The 22,894-nt window shown below is 41.2% G+C and overlaps 1 protein-coding gene across 1 annotated transcript in view; it reads left to right on the top strand.

Moving 5' to 3' along the window:
* PPM1H (protein phosphatase, Mg2+/Mn2+ dependent 1H) overlaps positions 1-4,627 on the top strand; it is a gene marked incomplete at both ends in the record, with an annotated part of 133,567 nt that extends 128,940 nt beyond the window's left edge. Inside the window, one exon of the mRNA XM_080340319.1 lies at positions 4,483-4,627. Within this exon, the coding sequence (XP_080196445.1) occupies positions 4,483-4,627 (145 nt within the window). The remainder of the gene's footprint in view (positions 1-4,482) is intronic.
* Positions 4,628-22,894: the final 18,267 nt, after the last annotated feature.

Below are 22,894 nucleotides of genomic sequence, written 5' to 3'. Positions count from 1 at the left end.
TCTAAGAAATGGGAAAGGTTGGCTCTTCTACTGTCCTCACTGGTCCTACCTGTTACCTCTGAATGCAGTCTGGGTATGCTGAGTCTGGTTTGTTCCTTTTAGGCTTTCCAAAGCTGGTGATGGTCACCACATTTGCTGCAGTAGGAATGGCAATTCTTTGTTCAATCTTCTTGACTCGTTAGGTGGGCGATTTTTCATCCATTATAAAATACTTTAAGCAATCAGAGACACGAAAGAAAAAAGAGGTTTTCTTTGTTTCATTTAAATCTGTTTGTGCTGGTTTAGCCCCAGTAATTATGAGGCACTAGTAGTCCCTGTTTGTGCCAGCATGCGTGCAACACATTCCAGACTTGGGCATGCTGTATGATGAGTTAGAACAAACACATTTATTAGTGTTTGACCTGCTGGTCTATGGATGGACATCTGAATCGAAAATTAATTTGTTCTTTTAAGTAACTTTGTGCCAGGTCATTTAGAGGCTTACAAATAGCAGTGGCAAGACATTTCTCAATGCCAGCTTCCAAAAGGTAATTAGGGCAATCTTTTGTATAGTTTACAATGATATTTATGAAAATTACCTTTGTGGAATTGCTCTTGCTGCTTGGTTGTAAAGAATATTTAAAGGGTTTTAAGTACTGTTTGAGAGGTTTTATGTAATTACTTCACAGTGGTCCAAATGAGGTATAACTAATGAGTTTACAATAGCGTAGCAGCTCAGACTGTGGAGCTGCATTCATTCCTCTCACTAGTCAGTGACAGGAAAATCTTGTTTGCTGTATTATCAGTGTTATATTTAAAAGAAACGTTATCCCACAAAATGTCAGGTTCTGTGATGGGTGTAGTGACATAGTCTGTGGTGAGATGATCAGCTGGAAATGTGAAATCTCTAGGGATGTAGAAAACTTGTCAGAACGTAAGAGACTTGCCCCCTGGGTTCGGTAATGCTGTGGTCTGTCAGGGAACCTACCTGTGGAGCAGACTCTGATCCGCCTGACCCAGTAGCCTACTTATTCCCTGACAGCAGACTATCTTAAAAAAAGAGTGCTAGGGAGGAAGATTTTAGAGCTGCAGAGTACTTATCTGTTAGGTAATTAGCTCTTTCAGGGAACAATATCCCTCCCATTTGGATTAGAAATCATTCTATAGTCTGATGGGTAAGAGCTTATAGCCCTCAGAAATGCTCTTGGGACTCTCTCCTGCTGATATTTACTGTCAGAACTGTGAATGTTTGTTATCCACAGAAAAACATCTTTGAATCCTGTCAAACGTGGCATATGCCTGGGCATCTCCAAGTGCAGGGAGAGCAAAGTCCTCGAGTCTGTCTTCACCCAGACGTGCAGACACGGCCTCAGGGGATTTGGGCAGCGGGTGATGGGCACAGACTTGATCAGAGAACAGTTCCTCCGTGAGAGCTGTGATGAAGGAGCTGGGGTGCAGCTGGATTTCTTTGCCAGCTCATTTCTTCTGGGTATTGTGGCAGATGAGAGCATGAAGGGGACCCTGAGTGAAGAGCAGGTGGTAGAGACACACTGCTGCTTTCCATACATCATCTGTCTGAAAAGGTGTGAAGGTATAGAAATCTAGTTCTTGCCCATTCTCTTCAGCTGCACTTACGCAGGTTTACCTGCTGATCTTGGGAATCTTTTATTTCTCGCCCTCTCTCCTGTCCTTTCTCGTTCCCTCTCACTCTCTCTTGCATTAGTTAGAGACTTATGAGGATGCTGGGGAGTTGTTCCACCTTTGCCGGGTATGCAAAGATAAGAAGCTGCTCAGATAGCAGTACGGTTCCCCCACTGTCACCATTTCTCCTGCAGTACTTTCACTGATCAATGCCAAAAGCTTCAGCAGAAATAAAAAAAACCACCACAACAACATATATATTTATTCTTAAAACACAAAAGTGGTATCCCAGTGAGGCTGTTCGTTGGGAGGAAGTGGGTAGTTTAAAACTACTTCAGCAGTTCTCTAATGCTGTCTTGACAGCTGAATCCCGAGTTCACAGTGCTGGAGAATAAAGCATTCAGTAATGGACTGCTGCTGCTATTCATCTCCAGGTACAAGAGACTCACCCTTTCTCCTCTAGTGCCAAGTTGAACAGCATCGCTCCCATTCAGCTCTACATAAGGGGAGGAATATGTTACCTCGCTGCTGCCTCCACCTGATGCTTGTCCTTTCCTTCAATTTACTGGTTTTCTTGTGTATTTCACAGTCTGAGATAATTTTTGGTTTATTAAAATTCTTTTTTTTAATCTTGCCCTTTCCAAACATTAAGCAGCAAAAGCTTTACACAATGAAGAGCAATACTTATTCCTTTGTATTCTTTAGATGTGGGGAGCCCTTATTAATTACAAAAAGGAGGAAGACAAAGTTTTTTCCCAGAATGATGGGTGTTTTCTTCTCTGAAATTCTGACAATAGCTGAGAAATCCTTGGAAAAGATGTTCTAGCCAAAATTCACTCAGCATCAGACGTGCTGTGAATAAATATTCCAGTTTCTCACTTGCCATGTGGAGTCTTTTTGTTCCTTAGCCCTGCATCCGATTTGGGGATCTGGGAGCTGGGGAGTGCAAGTATGTACTTTTAGGGGTTTTCTTTAAAAAAATATGGTTTCATGTTGCATTAGGACAGTACGAGCAGTGCTTCTTGTTACGTCCGCCTGTTACAGCTTGAGGTCATTGGTACAAACTGATGTTGGCACCTGTGGACAGTGTGCATGTGTGTTAGAGTTCATGCTTTAGGCCCTTCTCTTATTACTAAAAGTAAATCTTTTGTCAAAACTAGTGAGGACTGGAAATTTTACCACTCAGTACCATTAGAAGCAGAGGGTACATTGGTTCTGTACAACATTCCTTGGATTTAACATCAAACTTTTTTGGTAGTCAAGTGTTGCTTATTTGCATTGAGGAAATCTTTGTAGTAGAGCAAATAAATCTATTCCTGGTTCAAAGGCGTCATTTGAGTTTATGGCAGCAAAACTGTAGAAACAGAACATAATTGGGATTTTTTCCTTCTGGTATTCCCAGAGAGTGAATAATGTCTCTACTGATATAAATTACCATTTAATAATGCATTCTCTGGTGAAAATTTCTGGGCTTAGAACAGGCCTGGCTACTCACTTAATAAACTTTTTTTCCACCTCCCGCACACTGCTTCTGATCAGTGGAGAGACTGCTCTTTCCCATCCCTCAGGTGAGATCCAAGGAGATCATTTCTGGCCAGGGATCCTCCCTAGAAAAGGGGCTCTTTGAATGCAGACCCGTCTTGTCCTTCCTGTTTTCTGGAAACCCCCACGGTGTCCTTTGCTCCTGGTGGCCTGTGTGTTTGGCTTCACAGAGCCTCAGATCATCTTGGAGGTTGATGCTTACGCTTCAAATAAAACACAGGCAGATAAAATATTGAGCTGTTTTTTCTTTTCAGTCTTTTAACTGTCCGATTAATTTTTAATTGTCCAATCATAGAAAAGCTTGTCTCCACCCAACAAAACTGAAAACATCTCAGCCAGGTGTTTTAGAGATCAGGAAAAACACGTGACAGTAGCTGTTTACCCATAATGAGCTGTCTTTCAGAGGAAACTTCTAAATGAGTACGTAGATATGTTGATCTAGTAACAGCGGGTAACACGATAAGGGAGAACGTGTCAGAGCACATGACGGAGCACTGTCTGTGCACCACCTTTTGGACTCTGACACCCTTCTGCCCCCAAGCAGCATCTGTTATTTTTTCAGGACAGAAAATAACTGCTATAAATCCAAGGCCACTCAGCCCAGCACAGGCTGGGAGCTTTGAACTGACATGAAACTTGGTATTTCACTAAATTAAGCTCTCGACAACTGACATTCACAGTTTTCATTGAACTCATAGAAGTGAGAGGACTGTGGGACTCTGTTAATCTGGCTGTATTAACTGTAAGTTTCCTTTTCCAGTTGCAGAATAAAAGATATTTTAAAACGATACTTACGGTCAAGGAAACCAGACAAATTAGTCTACTTGGTTTGAAGTGTAATTTGGATTTTATTTTTAGTGCTTTATTGCTTGTTTTCAAATGACTTTGTTAATAGTTTGTCTCTGAAATAGTTGAGCCATGTTTACCTTCAGGTGTGTCTGTGAACAAGGGTGTAGTTTCCAACAGCAAGTAGAGTTATTTAGGATCCTCACTTTTTCAGACTACTCCTAGAAAGACAATTTCTTAAGGCAATTGTGTTCATATTTGTCTGAAAACTGGTGAAGCTGGGCACCCGAAATGACCAGTGACATTTTGATTGATTGATGCCTGTCAAATACCTTTAGATTTTGATGCAGGAGCTGTCACTGAACTAGAAGGGGTTGCTTTGTGAGTGTGCTGTAGTTTGTGTTTCTTCTGCCTGCTTCAAAAATGCTGAGAAACTTGTCCTGGTGGCTCATAACAGTAAACCTGGCAGGCTGTGAAAACTCACTTTCCTTACAAAAACAAGCAATTTCTGGCTGTATTCTGCCTTTTCCACAGGTACACGTTGGCGGCGCAGGACCTGGTGATGCGAGCCAGGGGAGTGCTGAAGGACCGGGGCTGGCGAATATCCAACGACAGGCTGGGCTCCGGAGACGACATCTCTGTCTATGTCATCCCTTTAATACATGGGAACAAGCAGTAATGAAAGTAGCATCAAGAGTGGTTACAGGATGAGGATCTTTTTGGGAAGGGCCTGTAAGAGACAATATGTTTTTGGTGATCTGACCAGGACACTTGCAATTGATGTAATCTATTCAAAACTAATGCTGGAGGGGTATTTTTCTGCCCAAAAGGTAGGGTTCTGCACATATATTGTATAAGATTAAAGACAACCCTTAAGATTACAGTTTCCTTGTAGACATGGTTTTGGTGCTTCACAGGAATGGGTTTTAAATGCTGCTAGCATATTACGAATTCTGTCGTCCCTCCAGGTGGGGAATTATTTTTTTTCTCAGTTTACCATGTAGCTTGGAAGAGCCATTTGAGTTGTGAAAGTAGAATTGGGTGTCAGAAGCCAAGGAGGCTCCTGAAATCTACCCCCAAATATTCAGGAGGTGACTTAGGTCACATCTCATTTAAAAATACCTATAGATACATATTTCAGAGTTTTCTTCTTTCAAAAACTTGCATTCATGACTTACCTATGGACAACTTCAAACTTGTGTAATCCTTCAAACCCCCATTTTCCCCTCCTGTCTCTTCTTCAGTAGACTATACTCCTGTATTTTAGTAGGAAAACTGAAATTGTTTTCAGTGTGACTATGCCTGTTTACTGCAGTTAAAACAGCCACCTGCAAAATTATCCAGAGGTCACAGTCCTGTATGGTAAGATTTATTCTGGTGTGAGGAATTCTTTCTCAAGATTTCCTGTTGTGTGTATACCATGATTATCCAGAGCACGCAGACTCAGCTTTATGTGACATTTACCTGGAGGCCATGGTTTCCTTGGGATCAGAGATTTTCATTCATTGAATGGTTCTGCCTGCTTTATCCTGTTGAAAGGATCCTTGACCATACAGCTTTTGCATCAGTTGGGATTTAGGAAATTTATTTGGGCTCCTGAGGGTATTTTTTGTTGGATTCCTGTTTGAACTGATGGTGTTGTTCTCGTTATCAGTTTGGATAACCAGATAGTGATCAGTTTAAAAGTTATTTCACTTCTTCCTGCCTCACATATTATTCAGTATACCTTTGCCTGCTTTACTTGGTGATCAGAAAGTGACAGCTTATCACCTTGTCCTCTTGGTATTTGAGGACTGTAGTCAAGGATCAAAAGATCCGTGTGATAGATACAAGTAATTGGCTAGCTTAGGCAGCTTTTTTCTTAGCACTGGTGAATTGTTTCAAATTAAGAAAATCTGAATCAAACATTAACAGAAAAAAAGTAATAGTCCAAATGAGCCATTCTGCAGCTTAACCTGGCTGCCTATTCTTCAAGCAGAGAGCTCTCTTACTTCGTTGGCAAGGAATTGAAGAACAAATTCAGAAGGTTCTAGTGTATAAGCAGGTATATTGGCTGGAGAGGCAAGTTCAACCCAATTTGCCCCCAGACCACATTCTTTTGGAGCTGCTCATCTGGCTTGTTCTTAGACAACCAAAAGACAGGGAGCTGACTTAATTGTAGGGCTCTAAGTAGGTAGCTCACAAATGTTGTGTCCTTTCCAAAGGACAAAGAGTGTGCTGTGTCCTTAGCAGACTTTCTCCTGAACTGGCATGGCCTAGAGCTTGCCAGTATTGTCATTTATAATGTGCTACGTAAACATCACGCAGCGCGTGTGTGGTGTAGCTGCCCAGATGCTTTATTCGATTGCATCCAGAAGTATATGTGCAAGTCTCGGTGGATTTAAGCTGCCCTTGTGCTGATCTCCAGACCCAGCAGGAGTTCAGGTTGAGAGGACGCAACACAGGGTGAGTAAGGGCTCCAACATGCAGCAAACTGCACGAATTCAGCCTGGAAACTTCCATTTCTTCCCCAGTGCCTGCATGTGATAAAGCTGTGCAGAACATGGATGGTTTATATTCTAGAGCTTCAGCATAATTCAGTGGCATATCTGATCGTGTGTTGTCATGCTTTATCTATGCTTCCCTTTTTTTTTTTTCTCTTTACCTCTTTTTCTCTGTGCAGCTGGGTAAAAAGAGCAGTTTGGAGTCTAGAATATTTTTCACATGGCTCCTCATATGTTTTAAAGTTTAAGCGAGAGATCTTCTCTTGCACTGCCTTTTTTTTTTGGCCTAATAAACTTGTAAACATGCTTTTCATGCTCTATGTAACTCCTGTTGTCTCTTCGCAAATGCAGTTGTGTAGTCCTCTAGCAATCCAGATGCTCTTTCACAAAGAAACTAATGGTGGCAGTTCCTGTGGAGTTGTCTGAACAGCAAAGAAGCTGTCTCTTGCTGATACCAGCTATGAGCCTGAGTCAAATATTTTAGTGCCCATGTATCGTTAGTCTTTGTTATTGGGTACCATGGTGTCAACACACATACCAGCCATTATAAAACCACTGAGTGGTGGAAATAAGTTTCCAGTGTAGCACTTGCCAAAATATAAAGGTGAAACTTCAAGGAAATGAAAAGTGCACCTTCTCATTCAGGGCGTTTTTAGACGCACCCCTGGAGAGATCAGTTAGCAGAGTGCGTGGCTTGGTGGGAACAAACTGCCTGGTGACTTCAGAGGGCAGAATGTCGTGGGTGCTGGTGTGGCTTTGTGAATCAGGCTCTGCTGTGTGTGGTGGTATCGCCGTCGATCAGCACGCTCCTCTGCAGCGGCTGGGCCCAGGTGGAGCTGTGATTGCTGTCAGCTCTCCTGGAAAGGGAAGAAGTACAGTATCAACAATTAATATCAATTAGCATCAATTAATAAATTCTGATAACTTTTAAAGGTAATAAAAAGCTTCCGACTCAGATGTATGTGACTAAAACTATGCTGTGATGCTTTTTGTTTTGCTTTTTTAGAAAGAATCTGTTATGCTTTTCCAGGCTTGCCCCCCCGGACCGCCTCTGGTCCCTCTCTGAAACACTACGTTAGTCCTTGGGCTTTCACTTCCACCTGCTTTCAGTAGAAGCTTCTCACGTGCCTGTGCTGTGGTCTGTGTGCTGCTTCACGGCATGGGATAGATACGTTTACACTCCAAAGCAGCACATAGATAGAAGGCAGGAGTTACTTGTTGGGCAGGTATTGTGTGAGAAGCAAGAATAATTAGAAGCATTTCCAATTCCCTTTGTAGGTTGAATTATTTGGGGAGTTGCAGCATTAGAAACCACTGATGGCGAGGGGGATCCATCGTGCACGATACCATTTTTCAGACAGGCCCAGGATGGCTGCTGCCATGTGCAGGCTTGCAGCTGCTCTGGGGCTCAGTGAAGCTCCTGAGTTAGCAGCAGACAGCTCGCCTTCTCAAGTTAGGCACCAAGTCCAAATTTTAGCTCCTTGGCACTTCATCTTAGTCACTGCCTGATGCTGGCAGCGCTGTACTTCTTGCCGGTGGAGTTCCCTTAGCATCCAAAAGTGCTTAAGCCTTAGCAGCAAGGAACCTCTGTCCCAAGTCACACCTGCATCCCTGTTGCTGTTGCGCAGTGCTGCGTCCTTGCCTGTACATCAGCACTGCTTAGAAAGTCAGGCAAGTTCTTCTCCTTCCTCGGGCAAGGTGAGGAGGCGGTGAGCCGTACGGTGCAGGTCACTGGCAGCGGTGTGACACAGTCTTAGGGTGCCTGGTCCAGTCCCATTTCTAGAAACTCAAACCCAGAAGCTTTTACCATTCTCTTGTGAATACTGCTGCAGGAGGTAGTACAGCCACTTTTGACATTATTCTCTTGCACAACAGCCTGAAATCTTCTTTGTTTAATTGGATGAAGAAGGTAGTTAGAAATTTCATTTACACTTTAAGTGAGTCACACAACCATCTCTTGGTACACTAAGGCTATGATGCTTCTTTCATGAACACACAAATGTATTGTCTGAGAGGGCTCATGTTCAGTCACCTCATGCTGGAGAGAGAGGTACTTGTGGGTTTTTTTTAATAAATTCTGAACAACGACAGGGCTAACAAGCTAAAGGAAGAGTGATCAGAGTCTGCTGCTAGCAGTGGATTTCCATGTTAAAATATGACAAGAAAGGTCTGTGAGGTACAGTTGACTCTGCACCTCCAGGATATTTTTGAAGAACTGCACTTGATGTTTGGGCAGATTTTTGGCTTTGAACTTCTGCTGGGTTTTTTAAGAACACTACACACTCCAAGCAAATCTGCTGCATTTCTTCCTGCCTTGGCATTTTGCTTTTATATTACATTGATGTACAAATACTTTCAACACACTTGGATCAAACATGAATTGCAAGCTGTGTGGAATTGTTGTTCCTCCCTGAGATTTTTGGTGTGTAAATAGTTCTCTTCCATGTGTCTTAGATGTGATCACATAGTGATGTGGCTGCCATAGAGTGACCAAACGATGCTGTAACTGTGCTGCTGTATTTCTACCTGTGATGTACTTGAAGGAGGACGCCCTTGTCCACCTCCACTCTCATTCTCTTCTCTTTCTCCCTTTTTTTCTTTTAACCATTGCTGGTGGTGGTCTTTCATAAGCATCTTATTTTGGTTTGTTTGCAGTTTGATTTTGGTTTGGTTTGGTTTGGTTTTTTACTAGCCGCCACCTTTTTCTTTCCTTTGTTGGGCAAGTCATCTTATTTTGGGATCTGTACAACTGTCTAGGTTTTATATGTCCTGAAGAATGGAGGACCTGCTGGAGGAAGATGTTTTGGACCAATGTACTTATGCTTTGTGACTGTGAAATGTTAATCTTTTTGTAACCTAAGAACAAAAAATGTTTAGTAAAGGGATATATTTTATGGTTTTTCAAACTTTTCAGTGCAATGAACAAAAGAGGAGGATGCTGAAGAAGTGTATGCTCAAAGTTTTAAAATAAAATTTTAAATTATATATTATACATATCCATCTATATCTATAACTGTTATTACTTTGCCTTTGTCCTGAAGAGTACCCAAGTCTCTTTGTGTGAATTACTAATTGTGCAATATGGACAAGTAGCACACTGCTTTACAGGGAATGGATGATTCACTGACAAAAGGTCTGACTCTTAATGAAGTGAATCCCTATGAGGTGCATTAGCGTATGGGTTGATGCGCGAGAGTTCAGCTGTGGGATAACTGTGTGAGCTGTGTGCTGCCATCAGATCATGATTCATTGCCCAGGCTGCCAGTTGCCGTGTTCTGACTCAGCGAAGAGCTATGCAAAGTGATCAGCTGTCAGCTCTCTGTGGCACGAGAAATCAGGTGTCATTTTTGAAATTACAATATTCTTGGAATATTTTTTCCCTCCTCCTCAGTTCCTTAGGAATCGAAGTCTCAAATTCTACTCTATATTAGAGTAAAACCAAGGGTGAATGGATGGATTCCACCAAGGCAAGCTGTCATGGCGATGTGGAAACCAAAGTTGTATTTGAAGGTACCAAAGATGCAGGACGTAACACGGGCCTCGATGCGTTACACCAGCACAGAGCCATGGGCAGCACCCACCCGAGGGGGCAGCAAGAGGATGGGAGCTGGACACATCTCCACCACTTGCATCCTTCAGTTACTGTGCTGTAGCACAAGCGGTTCTTCCAATTCTTGTTTCACCTCACACGTCATAGAAGAGCAGTGAAAACATTTGTTCTAGTGTGACCCTCATTTTTTTTTTAAATGCTGCTAATGCCTCATTGTGTTCACTGAGCATAACAGAGGGTGCAAAAAGTGATTTGTTACTTACTTTCACTCTGGTTCTTCTTGCTCTCCCGTTAAGTCCTAGGGTTTATGATTGCCATGTGAACACCAAGTCAAGTTTAAAATTTCAGGGCAAATAAAACTCGAGCCCAGCTTTGCCTGCCTCGCTGGTGTCAGCTCGATAAACAAGTGTTGGCAGCGTGCAGTGACAGGGAACTGTTGCACGTCAAGTGAACCTAAAGGAACTTGTTCCACATCGTCCTGTTGCTTTCACAGCTCCTACGCCCTAAATTCTGTAACCTTGTAGGTCAAGTAAGTCTTGTTATTTTTGGTTTTTAGGTAATATATACAAGTCTTTAAATTTGGACATCAGTTTCTATAATTCCTGTAGGTAATAAATCAGTGTTTGCTTAGCCAAATAATATATTTATGGTATTCTACAGAATGTACTCAGTTAACTAAAGCGACATACGGGAACAATCCCAGTAATTTATTGTATTTTGTACAGTTACTGTAAAACTGAAGCCTGAAGTTTCATCTTCTTAATGTATCCTCCTAGTGTAATGTACCTTCACAAAAAGTTTACTTCTTTATGCTATTACACTGCAGCTTTTATTGATTCCAGAGTTTCTCTCGTGCTTTCCAGGAAGAGTTATATAAACCAAAGTTATTGCACATCCTGTTCTTGTTAGAAGGAAGGACGAAGGCTTTTTTAAAAATCCTCTACTTTGCAAAACAAAGGATGCCATAACACTTAGGGACATAAAATGATTTCAGGAGGAATTGTGCTTCAATGACAAGGTTAATAAAAAGGAGTATGACAAAATGTGTCCAGGTAGATAAAAAGCAGATGGTTTGGACGCTCTTTTTTTTCCATAATTTAAGAACAATTAATCATAAAGTTGAAGCTGCAGAAATAGTCTGCAGCATTCTGCCACAAAATAGGAAGGGAAGAGGGAGGAAGCTGCAGCGGAAAAAATTAATTAGATCTTTACTGCAGCTAATCTAAGACTGATGATTTAGATGTATAGACAAATGAGATCTCTGAACCTTCATGAATTTTAGGCCACCTATGATTAGAATTACAACCTTTTTCTTGGTGTATTAATGCTTAATTTCTCAGGCTCTAAAGGGTCAAAATGTCCCTGATTTTTACTCCTGGGCAGTTATTCCCTTAAGCAGTACAAGGCAATCCCTTAGGATGTTCTTTTGTAAAGTCATCACTGCAACCAGCTGTAATGCTTTGGCATCAGCCCTCAGCTTCACAGTCATCCCTGCAGTTACCAGTCCATTGGGTTTTTTGTTTGGGTTTTTCTTTTTGGTGGTGTTGGTTGGTTTGGGGTTGGAGGGGGGTGTTGTTTCTTTGTTTGGTTGTTCTTTTCCCCATTTCTGTGGTAAATCAAGGTCTGTACCCCAACAAAGCACCTTTCTGGTTTTCCTTTGTCTTTTAACTGTGCTCTTCTTTGATTTAAAACCTTTTGGAGTAGTTAACTGCCATTTTGGATGCTACACCGCATCCCTGGCCATCCACCCTCCAGCACCACTCATTTCCTATGGGTGCTGATGCAGACACCATCACCAGCAACGCAGGAATCGCTGGCAGCCAAAGGAAAGTCTCGTAAAAAAGCAAATTATGTCTTCATTAACCCAACATTGCTCATTACCTCAAAATGAAAGCTTACATGCATGCAATACGTGAATTCCATTTGAAAGGGGAAATTGATAAAGTTGATTTTAGGGGGTTATACTCTTTAAGCCATTGTTTCCTCAGTTCTTTGCCCCAATTGTTCTCCAAGAAAACTACTTCTCAGCAAATTAGGAACTGGCTGGAAGATTTGAAGGTTATCACACAAGCTCAGATGCAGCGTCATTGCTTATTTCTGTAGTTATTGCTACAACTTTTGGGCAACTAAGCAAACACACCTGAAATTTTGCTATTTTTGTTTTAGGAAGATTTAAGAATATGGAAATTCTGCTCAAAATTTGTAAACAAAAATTACAAGAAAAGATATAGTTTTCCCATGACAGCAACTGTTGAAGACAAATGACCAGACAGTCACCTCATCAAGTATCACAAATTGTCCCTAAATAGAGGCAATTTCTCTGCCCACTATAATACTCCGTAAAGCATGGGGTTGTACAAGCAGCTGACACACCTGCAGCCGTTTCAGTCTCTTCAAAAATTTAGACTGAGTCTGCCCATCCAGACCCCTTCAATGTGCAGCAGTTTAATTTTTAATCCCGCTGCAGCTGGAGCGGATGTGGGCTGAGGCAGCTGTTCCACGGCCAGTGCAGGATCACAGCATGTACTGAGATGGGGATGGAGAGACAAGAAGAAGCCAAATCCAGTTGCAGTTCTCCAGGATCTAGAAGCAGACAAACCAATTGCTGGAAGAAGGAATTGCCAAAGAATGTACAAAGAGCGGGGAATTGCTACATCCTCAAGCAGTTTAGAGCTTGACTCTGAAAGATCCTCTAGTCCCCCCCGTGATGCCTGTTTACTTTCATTCTTGGGTTGGTATTGCAGCTAATTGCACCAAATGTCTTATTTCTCACCATCCTCCAGCTTTCCCTAGAGCTTTGTCAGCCAAATGTCAGCTGCGTCTCATCTGGCTGAGATCAAGGTACTCCGCGAACAAGCTCCTAATGCAAACTTCTGATGCTGCTTTTTCTGAGGATCGCGTTCACTTTGCTCCCAATTAAAAAAACAAACTTACTTTGCTGGTCTTCGCACCCTCTCTTAGAGCTTGTTTTTCACCAGCACTCATGCAATTGAATTTTTACATTCGGGAATTTAGAACGTGTTAGAAAAGCTGAAACATCATTCTTATCCCTCCTCTGCTTGAAAACCAGCGTAGAAGCAGTTTAAATGAGCCAGACAAGAATTAACACACACCCTTCAAACTAAGTCTCATGTCCAGACATATGAGTATTTTATGAATGGGAAAAATATTAAACACAACGCTTAGACAGTAAATCTCGCTGTGGTTACATTTTTCTAAGAATGGTGTTCTAGGGAAGGTTTGTTTAGTGCCAAAAAAGAAAAAAAGGAAGGAGAGGTAGAAAGAAAGATTTATGGTTATACAAAATTTCCCAGTAGCGCTTCTCTGCCACCGCTCTTGCAAGATTAAGATTTCCCTATGCTGGCTTCACTGGGAAAGCAGGTAGCACAGGACTTGGATACTGGGTCAGTTGGGAAATGGGGAAGACAACACTCAACCGACCTGGCGTGCACAAGTTACAGCTCTATGGCACAGACTGAGTTCTGATAAAAAAGTACTTACAGAGTATTGAATTTGTAACTATATATGTATTTTATATATGTATGTATGTAGGAAAAAAATGGCAAGGAACCTTTCCAGCATCTTAGTTGCTGTTCTAACATGATCTGGTTTTGCCTGTTTCATGAGCTGAAAGCAAGAAGTAGTCAGTAAAGGCACTTATTTTAGCTGCCAGCGACCAAGAATACGGCTAAATACGTTTGTGCTTTTGTTAACAAACCCTCCACGTTTCAGGAGGATTAGTGAGGGAAAGAAGGCCTCCTGGTGACCAGTGGAGACAACGATTCATGGGGACCTGCAAGGTTGAGCAGCGGCCAAACAACAGTAGGTCACACCAACACCAACTCTTGTGAACCTCTCAGCAGAGTCGCTGCTCCTCTGCTCAGGAAAACAGAAAATAAACAGACTCGTCTCTCCTTCTGCCCTGGGAGCAGGCAAAGAGAAAAGCACAGTGTTGCTAGCAGGCAAGAACCTGCACTCCCGCTGCGCTTAAGGTCACGGTTTGCCTCATCAATGGCACTTGGTACCGAGGTTTGAGGTTTTTGGGGTCTCCTCCTTGTGCTAAGCTATAGTCGGCACTCAACAATGTCAGTAGTTGTCTCGCAACAGCTGAGGTGGATTTTGTTTCTTTTCATCAATTCTGTGTTGCTCCTACAAACAAATATGCTGAGGTTTCCAAAGAAATAGTTATTATTTTTAGCTTTTTACATGCATCTGTGTCCACAACATGATGGTTGCATGCCAGCTCCCCCCAGCCCCCAGCAACTGTTCATTCTCTCCTTTGCCCTCCCCCAGTAACATAACACACTATGTGCAACGACCCACTTGCTCCCAGGAAGGTGATTCATTTCCAAGAGGCATATTTGTAGGGAAAAAAACCAAACCCACACTTTGAGGGTGTTGCTGTGGCTCTGTGTGACCTGCATCGGGGATGAAGTAGAAGCCTCAACACTGCAGACAGATCCCAGGGTTGCATTCACAAGGCTCAAGGAAGCGGTGGGGGAAGGACACAAGCAGAGCATCAGCAGCTCTATTGCTTCGCTTGAAAATAAACTTTAATAGCAATTAAGGGAAAGGAGTAGGAAATTAATAAGGCAGTAAAGATTTTTCCAAATTGGTCACAAACCATTGGTTTATCCCTTGAAAAGCTCAGCTGACAAGGATTCTCTCATCCCTTTGTCCCCCTATCTCTTTCAATAATCATCCTTCTTCATGCAAATATAGATGGAAAGAGGAGAACAGTGAAAGGTTAAAATGGAAGCAGGCTATCTTTCATCGACATGGTAATTTTGCTGCTTGGCTCGATGCCAAGCGCTCGCTGCAGCCACTAGCTGCCATTCCAACATGAGTGAAAGGATCTTTAATAAGAGTGTAAATAAAAGCCAGGCTGAGAAATGAGTTTTCCATCCCAGCAATCGCTGGCCTAACCTCTGCTGTAAATAGTCTCTCAGAGCAGCACAGATGGAGTACCAGCACCTGGGGATCAAGGCAATCTCTGCGCAGTGCAATTTAAACAGCTGGGTACAATTGAAACACGAATTAGCAGGGATAGACGGAGGGATTCCATTTTGTGCACTAGGTAAAAACAAATAATTCAGTCCTTTTTCCCCTAAAAAAAAAAGGGAGGGGGCTGGGGGGGACACTTTTGACATGATCTTGTGGGAGGTGTTCTTCAATGCAGCTGTTAGATTAATTTAACCATGAGAATTTCCCACAAGGCACTGTAAAAACAGAGCCCTAATTTATGATCATTGATTTAACAGCTTGAAAGTGATTTATCTGACCTCAGTAAAGATAGTGAGGACACCAGAAGAATGATCAGTCATTCTGGGCTTTGTGTGGCTGTGATTGGCCTTATTAATTTAGAGCAGAAGGTCTGTCTCAATGTCTTACTGAGACAGTCAAAAGCAGTTGGCAACTGAACCATTTTAAATACTTCTCTCTTTTTTTAAGCATTACTAATGCTGCTAAGTACTAAGAATTTATTCCACATGGAAAAGATCCTCATTAGTTAAGAAATAGTAAGGCTTATTTCGAACTGCACACAAACAGATGCCAGGTCTCGGCTTTGCAAGTTGGTTTTTTCTTAAGTAATTTTTTGTTTGTTTGTTGCTCTTGTTGGGAATCTAAAGCACACTGCGAAATAGAATTGTTAAGCATTACAGTAAATGAGAAATAGCTTTGGAAGAGATAAAAGAGGTTGGCATAAGAGATTGCCGGCTCTTGCTCTTTTTAAGGGTAGGTTCAGAAACACCTAAATGCTTCACGTTTTACTATTTTTTATCATTCAGTCTTCTTTATGGAAGTTATGGGGCATATCTGTTGAAAAGAAAATATATATAGGTTTTGTTTCAGAAGAATATGCTTTTGGTTAAAATGAGTGCAGCACCCACTACTGAAATGTCACAGCTGAGTGGTGCAATTTCTTCACACAAATAAGAGGAGAAAGGATGAAAAGCAAAGGGAAAGGTGAGTGCTCTCTCTCTAGAAAGAGTGAAAAAGTGTGAAATGAAATACGGATGCTTTAAAAGTTTACCTACACCAGCAAGAATATGGTATAAAGTCTGTTTGCGCAAGCATGTGCACATGTACACAAATCACATAGGAGGTGCCAAAACTGTTTCTTGTATTTCAAGCGCTAACCAGGAAAATGGGCTGGAAACAGCTGAGCACCAATTTATCTTGTCACCTGGACTGACGTGTGGCTGGGTTAAATGCTACCCATTTGGATGGGTCTGCATTTCATTCGCGGCTGGATTATGCCCAGCTTTAAAGCCCATCTACAAGGATCTCAGTAATTGTCTTGCCACTTTTCAAGGTGGGAGACAGAAGTGCTGCAGGGTAGGATTTCATCCACGGAGGATGAGCGCTTACAGTCATTTCGCTATCCTGATGAAATGCTATCTGACCTGAAACTAAGGTAGTCCACTTAATCTCCATACAACAGGGGGAAAAAGCAGAAAACAATATTTCAGCCCTCCAAAATATGAAATAATAACAGTTATTTTAAAAAGTGAAAAGACAACATCAGACAATGCAATGAATTATGAAATACATAGAAAAGCCCCCACAAAAATCTCATACGTGTTGTCAAGAGATTGAAGAATAAATGCATAAACAGCTATCTATCCATCTATCTATCTACCTCACTAAAAGGCTTGGGGGTACAATGGTAACCATAAAAACAACCCCCAGAACTGCATACAAATAAGACAAAGCTGAAGCCCAGCTTATGGACTCAAAGATTACAGAAAGGTATTTGTCAGCCGGTGCATCACCTTCTTGCCATCATAGCACCGCTGTGGTGTTCCCTAAAGCACACTATAGAGACATTAGGAGAATCCGATAAATTATAGGCAGTATTACTTTGTTTAAATCCAAATTTGGGTGGGGGGTAAAGATTACAAAGTGAGTAGCACACTAAAATGTTTCTACACAGTTTTTAACCACAAAAAGAGTCTCTTAAATAAATAAAACAAAGCTGCTTTTTTCAGAGTACTGACCTGCATGCCAACAAATCTTGGTTCCTCCAGAATAACACTAGATATTTCTTCCCACTTAAAGCCCATTCTGGATGGGTTCAGATCTAATTCTGGGAAATGACAGATAAGCAACCTCAACAGCACAGGCATCGTGAACACTTCTAAAGGAATGACTGCTTTTTACCAAATGGATCAACTCCTTTTTTTGGTCCATTTATTTACCACTGAGTTCATCCTAACGCATGACACTATGGCACACGCAGATGTAAATGGGTCTTACAGGTTAGTTTAAATGTACAACTATTTTTCATTTATCATCACTTAGGGCTACTTTCCACATAATGTCCTGGAGCAACATTCAACTCAGAGTTCTCCTGTTTAAAATTCCTAATTGGTATCTCAGGGCCCAAACTATGTGACTTGTTTACTGCTGTGTGAACCAGCAGTTCACACCTAGAATATACAGAATCACATTGGCTTCCATTTTTTTTTAAGCTTCAGTTACTACGTTCGCAAACATATACCTGCTTTATCAACAGAGAGGCCATTTGAAACAATCAACAAATTTGAAAAATCATTTTAATAACCAGTAAGCCTGATGAGGTGATCTTTTACACATCCTCCTCCTCCTCTTCTTTGAACTTCTAAGAACCATTTGCATGAAAAGGTGTCTTTAATTACTGCAAAGTCGATTTGCAGACAACAGGCTGAAGTGCCAATGTGTTTACCATTAAAACCATTACCAAACCAAAACTATAATGTGTTTACCATTAAAACAAGGGAAGAGACAACCCCTTCCTCTGATGCTGCATTGCCCTTCCCAGCCCTGAATCCCATCCACAACTCTCCCACCCCTGCTCAAGGTCCGGCTGCTCCCCACAACAGAGACCAGACCCAAACCTCCCTTCAAACGCACCAGGATGGAATCATCGACTGCCCAAGGCTGCTATTAAAGCCACTCCTAGATATTTACATACAAAACACAATAAAAAAAATGGCATTGCAAGTCTCTTATATATGCCCGTAGCTTAAGAACCGACACTGTTTGGGGGGTCACTGGACTCAGATTATGTGGTGTGACCAGGAAAACCCCAGTTTTGCCCAAGGAGCAAACAGCATAAATGTAACAGGCTTCACGAGCACCTCGCTGCAACCCCCTCGTCAAAATGCTACACAGCTTACACCAAAGTATTATGTCTGCAGAAACTCTTAAAATGCATGTGAGAGTTAAAAAAGTACAGCACTCACTGGTGTAGGGAGGACAGTGGGACCAAGGCAGTGTCTGGAGCAAGGTTGGTGCCCACGAAAACCGGGTGCGTGCTCAGTGACACCCACAGCTGCAGGAACACAAACCCACCCAGCACCGCAATGGCACGGGTGGAGGGGCGAGCAAGTGCCACCGCAGGAGACCAGCCACCACCGCGGGGACAAGGTGCTGGCAGGAGAGGAACCACAAACTATGCAAACTCCAAACAAAGCTGCCGGTTAGGGCAGGTTGGAGATGCACTGCTCTGCGTACCAGCCTCTGGAGATAATTCCAGCAGCTGAAATGAATGCTGTGCTTGTATTCCCCTCAACACCAAGAAAATCACTAGAATAAAGTTTATGGAGGTGAATTAAATAGGGGCTTTTTTTGTTTGTTTACCTTTGCAGAAGATGTAACATTATGTGAGATCTCCTCGAGAAAGCTTCACTTCCAATAACCTCCCCAGCCTGACTGGGTCCTCACAAAAAGCTGTTAATGATTAGTCAGGTGTTCAGCATTTTGCTAATAAATGCTGAGGTAAGAGAAAGCCTCCAAGTAGAGTATTGAAGCTGCAGAACCACAATAGGGAAAGTCATTTGCAAACCTCAATTTTGCTTCCACAGAATGCATCACAAAGTCACTGGCAGTTCTGCTCAACATTGTGTGATGCCATCAATAGACGGATGAGACAACAGGAGGGGCTGCTGGGAGTATGTTTGTAAGTCATCAGTTGCCAGTGTGCAAATGCATGAGGTTGCAACAGGTAGAAAGCAGCATACAACTGGTTAAGGGTTAGCAAAGCGAGGGTTTGTGAGATCAAAGATGTATGATCAATCTTGTTTATATTTCAGATGAAGGTACTGACTCCACTTCATATACAAAGCACCATCCACTGGATTACAGCTCTTACCTACAGGTATAAATGTGTTGCAGAATTTATGCGTGAGTTATGCATAAAAGCATCTTTCAGATGGGAAGAAGAAAATAAATTGTTCATGTGGAATATATCCATGTAACAGAAGAATGCTGAATGCTTTATTTCCTGCTTTCAGCCTCCTTCCTATGGAAAGGAACTAATTGCTGGTTATCATCAGTAGTAAATATAGTCAGAGCTATTTAACTTAAATGTCAGTCTTTAATGGAAACATGCTTCATCTGTCATGTCGTTATTCTTACCACCACTGCATCCACAGTCATTCCTTGTGGCTAGCATTAGGCCACCTTCCATCATCTGCATTGACAGGCAAAGGTAGACACACAGGTTTTCAAGAAACTATTCAGAAGAATAAAATTCCCAAAGTCATAAATTAAACATATTTACCCTGTGTCCTTAAAAACTGCATCTCATGCAAGAACCACCATGAAATATCGTTGTTCTCATCATGTTCTCTTTTCTAGTAACAGTAGAATTTTTACTTTTGAACAGAGACTGTTTGGATATATGTTGGTCATTTACTATACTAGTTTTTAGCATGCCTTCTGTAGATACTGTCTTAGGTGGGGGTGAGCAGGTAGAACCAGGACCAAAACTGATTAATGCATGTATCCCATTAGTTTAGCAAAGCTTTAGAGTTTCATTTTTTTCTTGCCTTGCTTTTTCTGTCTTCATCATGTTTTCTCCCCCATCAATGTAATTAAATTGAAAACTACAGAACAATGAAACCAGGATTTTCCAGGAAATAGAAGAACATTTGAAAAAAAAATAGTACTGTTATAGTAGCAATATTTCTGAAACCTGGACATGAAAACCACCAGAAGCTGGGGAACAACAAGGACAGAAACCATAGAACAAATGAAGAAAGTCACAGACACTGAAAAGCCTAATTGCAGAGACTATATTTATACTGTTCATTTTAATTTAATGTCCCACCACTGCATCATATCTACACTGGCGTTACCATAATAGTTTTCGGGCATCTGGCTGTCAGCTGAGGTTTCTCAGCTGGAGACCCCTGTTCTCCTAGGGTGAAGTCCTGTGAATGCCCCCACCAGGTGCCACCACATGGCAGGGGCTGGGAAGTCTGAAGGAGCTGAACCACTAAAGCCTGGTTTCCCCTGGATTTATGTCAATAGGATGAGTTCTCATGTGGATTTTAAGGTAACTGATAAATAGTCTTTCCAGTAGTAAGCTCTCCTTTTTATCCAGCTGCCTAGGTAAAGGCATAATTTGGCATATTTTTTCCAGAAACTTAGTATTTTTAATTTCTCTTCATCTTGGTCAAATCTGGATGAAATAGGCAAATAAATTCAAGGTTGATAAGGAAGGATTATTAGATTCACAAACATATAAACCTTGTTTTCTTAGAAAGTCAAGTTAAAAGTGTTCAGCCATAGAAAAGTAATTGGTAAAAAAAGCAAGTGAAATTACCTTATAAAGCAGAAAAAGCCTTTGAGAAATAAGGAACAACAAAAGACCATGTGACTATGGATTTGTTTTACCTTCCTCTTTCAAATGACACAAGGAAGGCTGAAATGCTTAAAAACTACTCGATGCAATGTTAAGTGTGTAACAACGGCATGGCACTACGAAACGATGGTTTACAAAAAGAAGTTGTCATAAGACAGGATCAAGAGAAACAGCTGGAGAACATCCAGATAAACATTTAAGATCATACAATAGGAAGGGGCTCTTGGAAACCCAGATTTTATTCCTTGCTGGTTTTGCAACTCTCTCACATAAGCCTTCTCATGAGTTTACAAAATGCTTTCTTAAAACCAGCCTCCTTTTTTTTTCCTCTGATCCCAGACATCTGTCTAGGATGACCATTGCTCTAACAGCACCATGTCTGTCTTTCTGCATGCCATGCTCTGTGACAAGCCACCATGCTCTATCCCTTTCCTCCCTCTTTCTGTTCACATAGGCATGGATTGTATGTAAATAGAGCTCTGTCTCAATCACCCCCTGCATGGGTCTGAATTGAATCTCAGAAAGTATCCATAATACTAGCACACTCATTAAGAAATATTCTCTTTCTGTACTGTTCTCGGTGATCCATCAATCTTGGCACCAGCTCATCTGTTGATCATCACCGCTTTGCCCTTCCTTCTTCAGGAAATGGGGAAATTCCACTGAAGTTTCTAGGAAATCTCTACACTTCTGTTCACTGGATCATTATAGTTGTCAGATCCAAATCTATATTTGTTATCTTAGCAAACATACTTCTGGATCCATTCTCTTGATAGACTACCCATTTTTCTTCAGGAAGCAGTATCAGTTACATACTCGTTCTCATGCCAATTGCATCTTCCTTAGATTCCACAGGTCAGATTCTATTCAGCTATTCTCTTTCACGGTCCATTTATCATATTCACTGTTTCTTGTGTCCCTCACAATTTTTCCTCTTTTCTGCTGATGCTGCCTTCTCTCCTCTACTCATCTGCTACTCTGTTTTCTTCCTTCTTTCTTTCTTTTCTCTCCTACAGTAAAGGAAATTTGTTCTGCAACTTTATTTGTCCCTCACTAGCCATGCTTGTCAATTTGAATTGTGCATCAGTTATTCAAAAGGTCACTTCCACTGTTTTCATGCCTTTTTTCCAAGTATTATCTTTGGCAAATACCTACAAAAAGTCACCCATCTAATCTTCTCCTCCTTCACTTTCATCTTGCTGTTGTCTTCAAGAATCCATCTAAACTTATGCTGTTGTCACAAGCTGTAGCTAGAATGTCTCTTAGAGGAGATCTGTGCTTATAGAGAAGTAAAGGAAATAGCAATATTTAACTGGAATTAGTCACCATTATTTCTTTGTAATCACATTAGGTGAGGTGAGAGAGCTTTGGGAAGTGGCAAGTACATAAACCGTTTCAAAATGTATGTATAAGGACTTACAGTTCAGTATTTATCTGGAAATATTAAGCTTACTGCCAGAATTTCAAGCATCCCTAAAACAATAATTAAGTAGTAGCCAACCTGAACAGCAGAACTCAAGTGCAACTCACTAAACTTGCTTTCTTTGATATGGAAATAAACCTAATGGAGAGAAGTAATGCACTTGGTGTTAGTATTAACTGGAAGAAGATTTAGAAACATGTTCTATTAGAATCTGTTCCTGCAGAACATTTCTCTCTGTGTTCATTAACAGCTGTGCGCTGGTGTATGGAAAATAAGATTCTTATCAGCATTAGTTGAAACAGAAAAGAGCAAAAGTCTAGTCATCATAAATTCAATGTCATGTTGATAAACAAAGAAATAATCTTAAATAAAAAAAAGCATCATGAGAGATGTGAAGTAGTCCTCATAGGGAGAAGTAACCAAATTCAGAGAAGGAGGAAGGGGTTAAGTTATAGGAACATGGAATTAGTTGATATATTTTATCGTCATAATATAGTAAGTTAATACTGTTCCAACAAAAATTAAAAACGTGTATTTAATGCAAGATAAACGAGGTCATTAGTTTAAGTTTGAAACTGGTCTGATTTCCGTCACAGACTAAGGATTCTCTTTAGTACAGTGCATCTTTTGAAAAGGCTAATGAAAATGGTCAGATGGGAATGGTCAACATAATAATTTTTAAAAAGTGGAAAATAAGATCCATCAGGCAAAGTTGTGAGAAAGTGCTTGAATAGCTGCATTCATTTTAAGAAAATTATTTTCCACATGTACGTAAAGATCTGTCCTCCTTTTCAAACTGCAAAATCACTTGAAGGAGAATGGAAGTTATGTTGTGAACACAAAAAGAAAAAGCACCA

Source organism: Nesoenas mayeri, assembly GCF_963082525.1.
Source record: "Nesoenas mayeri genome assembly, chromosome: 1".
NCBI lineage: Eukaryota > Metazoa > Chordata > Aves > Columbiformes > Columbidae > Nesoenas > Nesoenas mayeri.
This window is presented reverse-complemented; position numbering and strand designations above follow the sequence as displayed.